General features: G+C 36.0%; 1 protein-coding gene across 1 annotated transcript; it reads right to left on the bottom strand.

Moving 5' to 3' along the window:
* Nucleotides 1-879: 879 nt before the first annotated feature.
* Nucleotides 880-5831, bottom strand: LOC107197365 (uncharacterized). The gene is made up of 3 exons (XM_022675939.2): nucleotides 5294-5831; nucleotides 2980-3055; nucleotides 880-2808 (listed from the first exon to the last, which is right to left on the bottom strand). Exons 2-3 carry the CDS (start codon nucleotides 3052-3054, stop codon nucleotides 880-882), a joined length of 2004 nt encoding a protein of 667 aa, XP_022531660.2. The 5' UTR covers nucleotide 3055; nucleotides 5294-5831.
* Between the last annotated feature and the right edge of the window lie 4158 nt (nucleotides 5832-9989).

The raw sequence follows: 9989 nt of genomic DNA, 5'->3' as shown, positions 1-9989 counted from the left end.
CCTGTACTAATTGTCAACAATATACTGATTTCACAAACAATACATTATAAATGGAAATACAATTTTACAGATGGGAATAAAATTTGTTAAGACCTTCAAGTAAAACTTTGAAAAGGCGACCAAAACACAATGTTAAAAAAGGTAACGTTTATTAGGAAAATGCGTGCACCATAGAATTCATGGTAACAGGCGAACACTTTTTAACATGGAAGCAGATTCAATGGAAACAGGCAATATGACAAGTAACATTTAAGCCATGCATGTCACACAATTGCCATTTGATGAATATCTCAACATAGTCAGAAAACATGTACCCAAAGGGCCATTTTTTTTTTATGAACAAACATTCAGTGTAAAAGGAATGTTAAAACCTGACATAACCTAAAGGAGTGTAACAGAATATTCACAATGAGCATAAACAGAACATTTTCAATACTTCAAAATATGGTAATGAGATTGTCATCTGTACAAAATGACAGCATATTAGCTCATAGAACAAATTGACCTCCCCACATTTAGTAGGCAAATGTGTGCACCAAAGAATTCATGGTAACAAACGAACACTTTTTTCTTAAAACACTCAATAAAAAATGCAGAAGCAGATTCAATGGGAACAGATATTAAGACAAGTGACATGTAAGGCATGTCAAACCATTGGCATTTGGTGAATTTCTCAACATTTTCAGAAAACATGTACCCCGAGGGCCAAATATTTTGTTATGAACAAACATTCAGTGTAAGAGGAATGTTGAAACCTGACATAACCTAAAGGAGTGTAACAGAGTTTTCACAACAATCATAACCAGAAAATTTTCAATACTTCAATATCTGGTAATGATATTTTCATTTTTCATTTATACAAAATGACAGCACATGAGCTTAAAGGACAAACTGCCCTCCCCACAAAAACACTGATGGCAGTATTATAGAAAACACTGTAATTTTGTGGACTATTTTAGATTCCAAGACTTTATTCATCTCAGAGCTGAAGTCTGGGTAGCTGTCGTAATGTTCTGACAGTTCCAGTACACAACCACATGTGTGTGCCACAGGTCTCCTCTGGAATCCTTGAATTTGTGTGAAATCAATGGTGATCGTCTTCCCCAGAAACAGATCAGAACCTGTGCAGAATCGGAGGAACAAGCACAGATGATGGGGATCAGCATTCCTCAAGTAGATGGTAAGGTGCCTCTGAATCTCTTTCTGGCGGTCATCCATTGTGTCTGGGAAGGCAAGTGACTTCAAAATCTTTCTCCCAGTTGGCTGCAAGGTGCCATATACTGTTAGGAGGTCTTCAAAGTTATGCCGAACTGGACTGAGAATTTTTGCCCACTGTTTTATTACGTAGGCAGGTTCCTGGATTAGTGTTTTGTGTGCAAGTTCTTGGAGGATTTCGTTTACATTGCTCGCTGTTGGTGCTCTCCTGCAGCTGTGGTTATCCAAGATCTCAATCAATTCTTCTTGGTCAGTGCTGTTAAAATCTGATCGCCATGTTTCCAACACTGCACGCTCTGATTCAGACATGTATTTGAGGAAATTATCCACTACATCGCTCTTCACACATCCAAAGGCAGCCTGTTCTAACACAACTGGTGCAATCTTCACAGGAAGATACTTCTCCCTTGCCCATCCATATTCAATTATTCGCCCTACACTCTCCCAGTGCTGCTGTCCATAATCATGACGAAGGAAAGGAACTCTAAATATATTTCCCATAGTACATTGGTCATAGAACTCATTCCAGAATTCTGAGAGACAATCTCTCACAACTCCCCCATCATCATATGCCTTCTCAAGTGCTCCATTTGGAAGTACAAGCTGGATTCTGACATCAACATCTTGAATTCCATCTTCACAGAAATGTTGTATGAGCTCTGGCAGAACCTGTCCTCTGTGGACAACCAATATTCTCTTTGTTCTCTCACTGGATGGCATATTTTGTAGTGAAACAGGCAGTGTCTCATCCAGATTCTGATGCTCATGTTCAGAGAGGTCTCCCATAAAAACAATGTTGCTCTCCTCTGAAACATCTTCAATGACACTGCACACATCCTCAGTCGAATACAGTGAAAAACCCCCATCATTGACAGTGCTTGCAAAAAATATCACTTCTGAGCTGACTGTTTCAACACTTGCTGATGAGGCTGAAGCAACATAAAAAGAAGAAGCAGAAGAGGAATTCTGAGAGCTTTCTGGTTTCTCCAAAGCAGGAGCCAAATCTGTGCTCTGACTGTTTGGAGTGTCACTTCTTTTTTGCTTTGTGGTCAGGTAAAACCGCAGAAGAGAGAGTTTTGTGTCACTGTACAGTTGTCCAACTGTGGTTATGCCATCAAATGTCAACTCTTGGTAATCCTTGAGATCAAGCTCAAAATCTGTTATGGGCCCCAGAAGACTTTTCCCATCTGGAAAGAAGAGATTGACCGCTTGCTCTATCAAATCTTTCTTCTGTGCTTCCTTTGAAACTTCAACTTTTCTTGTTCCACCTCCACGCTTTGTCCTCACCTGCCTGAAATTTTGATTTTCGTTATCATAGGTCATCCATCCTATTTCTACTTTTCTCATGGTCTTCAGAGCATTCCTTTTTTGAGAGGGTTGACCACTGTGCTCTGTATTCTGATCTCCATCATTGGAAAGTTTTCTTCTGGATAATCTGTTTCTCAGCCGATCAAAAAGCCTTGATTTCCGAGTTTCATTGTGGTTACCTTCACTTCGCCTACAAAATCCCATTACTGCTAGACGATCACCATATGATGGTAAATAAGTCTTCAGCTGCTCATCGGTCATCAACACTATAGTGCTTCTATCAATCTAAATAAGAGAGAAATTGTTATGGGAGTGTTATTTTAGTTAAACAACCTATTCACTGCTGATGACATTTTGAGATACTAACATTTATTTAGAATTTCCTGATGGCACAATAAACCATTGAGTTAATTTCTTTAATAGATCAACAAATGTTCTTGTGTTAAATTTAAGTACCTTTTCCTGCTCCATTGTCCATATTGTTTCCTCAGGAACCTTTCTTTCTCTCAGGAACTGACTGAGGTCATCCATTCTGTGATTACAAATTATAAAGTAAATACACTAGTAATATACATGCATTATAAACACATATAAACCTTGGGTAGCAGATTAGCTATGATGATGGGAAGTGAGCACTCTTCCATAAATTATTTATTTAGTTAATCGTCAATATTATCCAGTGCTATATGACACGCTACAATAATAACACATCAGAGACCCAACATGTAACAGGGTGTCCTGCAACGCATGGTGCTATTGCCATATAAATATATAATATACATATAATAATACATACACCTATAACATCAATAATATCTAATAATATCTCAATATTTCACTGTATTTTTGCAATAATGATATTGTTGGTGATATGAAAATTTATATTAATTTTAAGAATGTACTACTACAACAAAATAAATATTAAAGTTTTGTTAAATATAAATATGAGTTTCATGCTGTCAGGTGACTAAAAAAAATGAGATTAATTAATATAACTGTATCTAGTCGATCACTTCTTGCTAGGTAAGCTTTTTAGAAATGTGCACTGCAATTGAATTTTAGCAGAGCAGTAATTCAAAGAATGAATAACAGACATAAAAATAAATTTCAGATGGGACATATTATGCACTAGACATATTTAGGTCATTCTAATACCAAATACCCTGAATAAAACAATTGATTAACAGTCCCTTCGAATTGCAGAAAAAATATATTTTCACTTATTTCCGATTTGAACTGGAAGATGAACATTAAGTCTGAAAACCTTGTCTAAATGCTCAGCGTTTAATGCCACCTCTTTTTTTGTATTGTGCAGTTAGAAATTGCCCCATTAAGGGTTCTGAATAGAGCTGTTGTGGTGTGCCTCATTCACTCAATTTGAACCAGAACTGTTAATGACACCTTAGCCAAAGCGCATCAAGAAAGGTGATTAATCAGAGTAAAAAAAAGTAGTGAACTAATTTGACTGTGATAAATCAAAAATAATTCACACACACGTTCACACACATTCTGCCACCTAGTGGTGTGAGAACAAAAACAAAACGCATATGGCTGAGGTGCAATGAGGTTAAATATTCCTTAAAAGTTTATTGTACTTTTTAATTGTATTTTACTATAATTTATACAGACTATATTATTATAGAGTTAATACAGGTTTATTCTAATTTTGCAAAAGTTCTATTGGAGAAAAGCAGTAAATAAACAGGCACTTACGGACAAAATATAAACACTTTTCTAGGACACCCAGTACAGTGACATACATTAATCTTATCAGCTTCATTGATCATATAAGATACTTTGTAGTTCTATAATTGCAGACTGTAATCCTTCTGATTCTCTGTATACTTTATTATCCATCTCTCACTCTGCCCTTAAATGCACAGGACCATTACATTCACAGCCCTGCAGTGACCCTGGCATAGTGTTAGTGTGTTGTGCTGGTAAGAGTGGATAAGACGCGGCAGTGCTGCTTGCGTTTTGAAACACCAACGTGTCACTGCTGGATGGAAAATAGTCAATCTACAGAATCCTGTGAGCAGTGTCCTGGGTAAGAATCTTGTGACCACAGATAAAAGACTGGTTGGTTGGTCAGTCTTCAAACAACTGACCATGTGTGCTTCAGCTAGGCTGTAATAAAACATGAGGTCACACTTACTCTTTATGACCAACCAAACTACACATCAAACCTTAAGATCTGACTCTACCTACTCTGTGGTGCACCTGACCATGAATTAATAAAGAAAAGGAAGGGTAACAAAAATACAAATAAACAGTTGGACTACAGTCTGTAAAATCAGAGGACTGCAAACACACCTTTATGTTAGGTAAAGTTGGTTAGTGAAAGTAATGTAATGAAGATACAAATCACACAATCTTAGTGATTTGGGCTCTGCATGCCACAACACTGGATTTGAAACGAAACAAGTGAGATGTTATTAAAGTGTAGACTAACAGGTTTCATTCAATGGGTTGTACAAAAAAAATCCAAATTTAGTGAGGACAAGATGTTGGGTGATGCTCAAAAATATTGGACGGGGCTCACTCATTCCAGAAAAAAAACCTCAATACTGGGGTGTTACCTGTACCTGTGCATGTTCATTTATCTGCTCCAGAAAGTCCTATTTCTTGGCAGTGCTTCTCTACAGGGGCAAGCTGTTTGTGCATGAAGTAACTAAAGGCATTCATTACAAGAACACAACATTTGGACAAACTGCATCTGTAGGTTTATGTTTATGCTAAGCTTATGTTTGCATGTGTGTTGCTGACTAACCTGCAGGCTCCTTTAGTCTCTGTCAGAAGCGTAATAAGCTTTATGTTTCAGGGCGACATTTGGCAAACTGGAAAACCACCATTAGTAAGCATACAACGTTGAGCCAATATAATTCAGAACTGTAAGGCAATAATAGTAACAAAAGCACAGGATTATACTTCAGGATAGCAATACCAGCTGTTTATACCAGCTTGTTATAAAGTGATAATGTAAAAAAAGACTGACAATGGCAGGAAGCAGTAAATAAAGAGGCTTCTAGCGCATTGTAAGGTAACGTAGTTAACTATAGCTAGTTAGCTATTGCTAGTCAGCTAGTTAACACAACAATAACTTTGCTCTCTATGCATGCCAATCGTGCTTTTTAATGCCCATGACCCAGCACAAATACTGTGCTAAAATTGCCACCAAACTCACATGTATGCAGACGGAGATCCGATTCAGATGTGACTGGTTGCTGAGATTCATTTAATAACACACTGGACTATTTTAGCGTGTTAAAGAGTGTGGCTGTGGCTCCGACTATGCTGTATGTTATATATGGTAGTAGGCTTCACTGGAGGAAAAAAAACGTTTTTTTTTTTTCTTTACAAAAGCAAACACACTTGCTATCTCAAAATATTGACTTAGTATCTCAAAATATTGACTTAGTATCTCAAAATATTGACTTAGTATCTCAAAATATTGAGATACTATCTCAAAATATTGAGATAGTATCTCAAAATATTGACTTAGTATCTCAAAATATTGACTTAGTATCTCAAAATATTGAGATAGTATCTCAAAATATTGAGATACTATCTCAAAATATTGACTTAGTATCTCAAAATATTGACTTAGTATCTCAAAATATTGACTTAGTATCTCAAAATATTGAGATAATATCTCAAAATATTGACTTAGTATCTCAAAATATTGACTTAGTATCTCAAAATATTGAGATAGTATCTCAAAATATTGAGATACTATCTCAAAATATTGACTTAGTATCTCAAAATATTGAGATAGTATCTCAAAATATTGACTTAGTATCTCAAAATATTGACTTAGTATCTCAAAATATTGACTTAGTATCTCAAAATATTGAGATAGTATCTCAAAATATTGACTTAGTATCTCAAAATATTGAGATAGTATCTCAAAATATTGACTTAGTATCTCAAAATATTGAGATAGCAGTTTACTTAATAATAATAAAAAAAACATTTTGCTGGATTATTTTTTTTTTTAGGTGGCGGGAATGGGCTTCCATACAACAGCGTCAGGCCGCAGATATCATTTGTCAGTCGACCTCTTCTACGACACCTAGCTCGTCCCTGAGTCCCGGAAACGACGTCACCACAGTTTTTTTTCACATGCTTCAAAATAAAAGTCAACTTGGCCGACTGCTCATTGTACGAAACCACGGTTATAACAAGCAACAATAGTTTAATGAACTTTATACTTTACAAATATATTTTATACTCTTTGGGTTTGGGGTGCCTAGGAGATTCTAGGTTTGACTGAGATGTAACGTTTTTGTGGAATTTGAATATTAATATATCTGGTTAGCGAACTAAATACCTAGGAGATTCTAGGTTTGACTGAGATGTAGGCAATAGGTTTGTGTTGTAATATAAAACATTCATTGACAAAATCGGCTAACTTAGCTAGTTGTTTTGATTGCTAGTAACCTGTTACATTTTCTAATAGCATGCTTGTCTGTGTTTTAATAACACTATAAAATTGCTTATTTTCAGAAAGATGCAATAAAGTATGCACAATAAACAAGCGGAAAAATAATTCAAGCAGCGACTTTATTAAAAAACAACAACAATAAATGAACAGAGGACAATTAAATGTAATAAAAGCAAGCATTCTTTTTTTTTAAGAAACTACAGAAGGAAAACCAAATCTAAATAGGAAAACAATGTTAAAAAATAAATAAATAAAATACAGAAATAAAAAATAAATAGAAAAAGAAGCAAAAAAAAAGACACTAAACAAAATAAAATTAAATATAATAATAATAATAATAAACAATGGGGAAAACAAATAAAAGCAAGCATTAAGTTTTCATTCTTTAAAAATACTACACAATATAAAAGGTTTCTATTCAAAAACAATGAAAACTATGTAAAAGCAACAAAAAAAAAAATTAAAGCAATGTACTGCACAAAAAAGAAAATTCCCATCCCTTAATATTTTAAAATGTCTTTTGCTGTATGTTTTATAGCGTGGAGAACTGAGAATGGCCTCTCCGGAGTGGCGGTGGGCCTCTTCTTTTTCTTCTGGTTCTTCTGGGCCTTCTTCTTCCTCTTCTTCCTCTTCTTCACTGTCCTCTTCCTCCTGTACATCCTCTTCCTCCTCTTCATCCGGGCCTCCTCGGTGCTAAGTGGCACATAAAACTTGGAGGCTACTGCCTCCAAGTGGCACATGTACCTGCGCACCGCCGCCTTTTTGGTTGGTGAGAGGTTTTTAGTCTGAAAAATAAGAAAACAAAAGCAACTAATTAAAATTAACGTTCAGCCCCTTCAAATTTATCTCTCACGTCCAATCACTTCCAGGATAAAATGCTCCACTCCACTGCACCTTGCCGGGAACATGCAGTCCTGTTCTCGGTAGAGCTTGTGCCCGATAACCTGGTAATGTGTTCCCACACCTCGCTGCACCGTGTTCAGCATCAGCTCCTTTGATATACCATTTCTGAAAGGCTGCAGGTCGTCTTTCAGGACACTTTTTCTTCTCTCCTTTCTTTAGGTGGTAGGGACAAGTGCTTCGGATATGTGAAGCACACGACCGCCCCCTTGTGGCCTGCAGTGGTCCTGCGGCCCTAGCCCCTCCCCCTCCCTCGCAGGCCCCTCCCACGTCCAAAGCCCTATGTCACATTTACTCCAATGAATTAGTGGATTAACCCTTCGCTTTCCGTAAAAAAACAACTGGGCCCTATCTCCTTACGGTAAATACTTTTGGTCAAAAAATTTGTGTCATCTGGTGCGGCTTGCCGTCCCCAACACATAGGTATAGGTTTGGTGAAAATAGGACTTAAGGTTTAGCCAAAAATGACAAAAAAGCAATTTGGAGAACCGCCACGCTTTCGTGATCCTTAGTCCTAAACCAAAAAGAAAAATTTAAAAGGGGTGTATCTTCAGGTTTTACATTTAACTTACCACCATGGACCCTGCAAAAGAACCCTGCACTACTTATACATCGTGTATATTATATTGACTTATTATATTGACGTGTATGTTCAAGAAAGAGACATTTCTTAACCATTAATAACATTTATTCAAGATTAACAAGTATGTAAACAATGTCCCAAAGTGTTGCCAGAGCCCTAGAAATGAAAAATCATGACACATTGGGACATGTAACGTGATATTTTTGAAGTTTTTTAATAATGTTAACTTATATGTAATTATCGGTAGCATTAGGTTTATTTTGGCATCTAGATGGACAGATTGACACATTTTGCTATTCTATATAAAAACATCAAAAATATGTTTAAATAACACCTTTTCTTAACAGAGTCGTCGAATATTAAGTATCTAAAGTTTCTATTTAGTTCTTCTCAATAACCTAATACCTATTAGAATATAATTAAACTTAATTTAAAATGTTGTTTATATGTTATTAATGTATTACACTACAAGAAAAAAGAGACATTTCTTAAACATTAACATATTTATTTGCACACACAGAGACACACACTCACAAACACAGCAAACTTCAAAACTTTTTATATTTACAAATATTAACTATTTACAAAAAAAAAAAAAAATGGTGTCCTTTGCGAAGGTCTGGTTCCTCACTATTACCTTCTCCCTGCTCCCTGAAAAATGAGAAACAAAACAAGAGCAAGCCATTAAAAGTTGATTTCAGTGAATATGTATTTATTGTTTATATTATGTTTATTATGGAGACTAGACAGACAAGACTGGCAAATGTATTTATTAAAGTGTCTGTGTTTACCAGGGTGTATTTTTATTTTTCCTAACTTCCTCATCTCACTCCTCGTCCAACGTTCCTTTTTGTACTTTTACTGTCTGCCTAACCCTAACCGAACTTTACCAAATATGGTGGTGGATGAGTCACAGGGGGTGCATTAATCTACCGCACCAGCGTAAGAAATGACTTCTTTAAAGTCACAGCAGGATTCAGTTAATTCTTTAAAACTGAAACGGCTTTACTGTCTTGTGTCCAGAAATGAACTTGGAACTTACCAACTTTGTAGTGGACACAGCCTTCCAGGTCCCCAACTGTGGTCCAGCCCTGCTTCTTCTCCACCTCCGGGTCATTGTGCAAGATCTTGTTCCTCAGCCAGGACAGATAATACACTCGCAATTTGTTCTTCTTCCCTGGGGCAAAAAAGGGAAACAGGAAAAAAAAAGTGAACTGTGAATCTTCTATTAATTGGATATAAATATAAATATATTTTTATATTAGACATAATACCTTTTGTTAATAAAGAAAAATAAATTTCTCTTAATGGTATATCAATATAAAGGGGGGAATACCAGCTATTATGGGGGGTTAGACGGACAGATTGACACATTTTGAGCCTCCCAAAACCTTTGGTTAGGGAGTTAGGGGATGTGTTTACTAAAGTGTCTTAGTTTACAAAGGTGTATTTTTGAAGTTTTTTAATAATGTTAACTTATATGTAATTATCGGTAGCATTAGGTTTATTTTGGCGTCTAGACGGACAGATTGACACATT

This window comes from Astyanax mexicanus, unplaced genomic scaffold, assembly GCF_023375975.1.
Source record: "Astyanax mexicanus isolate ESR-SI-001 unplaced genomic scaffold, AstMex3_surface scaffold_46, whole genome shotgun sequence".
NCBI classification, from domain to species: Eukaryota; Metazoa; Chordata; class Actinopteri; order Characiformes; family Acestrorhamphidae; genus Astyanax; species Astyanax mexicanus.
Note: the sequence above shows the minus strand (reverse complement) of the source record. Positions and strands in the feature narration are given on the sequence as shown.

Coding starts and splice junctions, on each gene's coding strand:
- LOC107197365 (XM_022675939.2), bottom strand. CDS start 3,054: ATGGATGACCTCAGTCAGTTCCTGAGAGAAAGAAAGGTTCCTGAGGAA. Junction 2,809..2,979: donor GGACAATGGAGCAGGAAAAG/GTACTTAAATTT, acceptor TCTCTTATTTAG/ATTGATAGAAGCACTATAGT.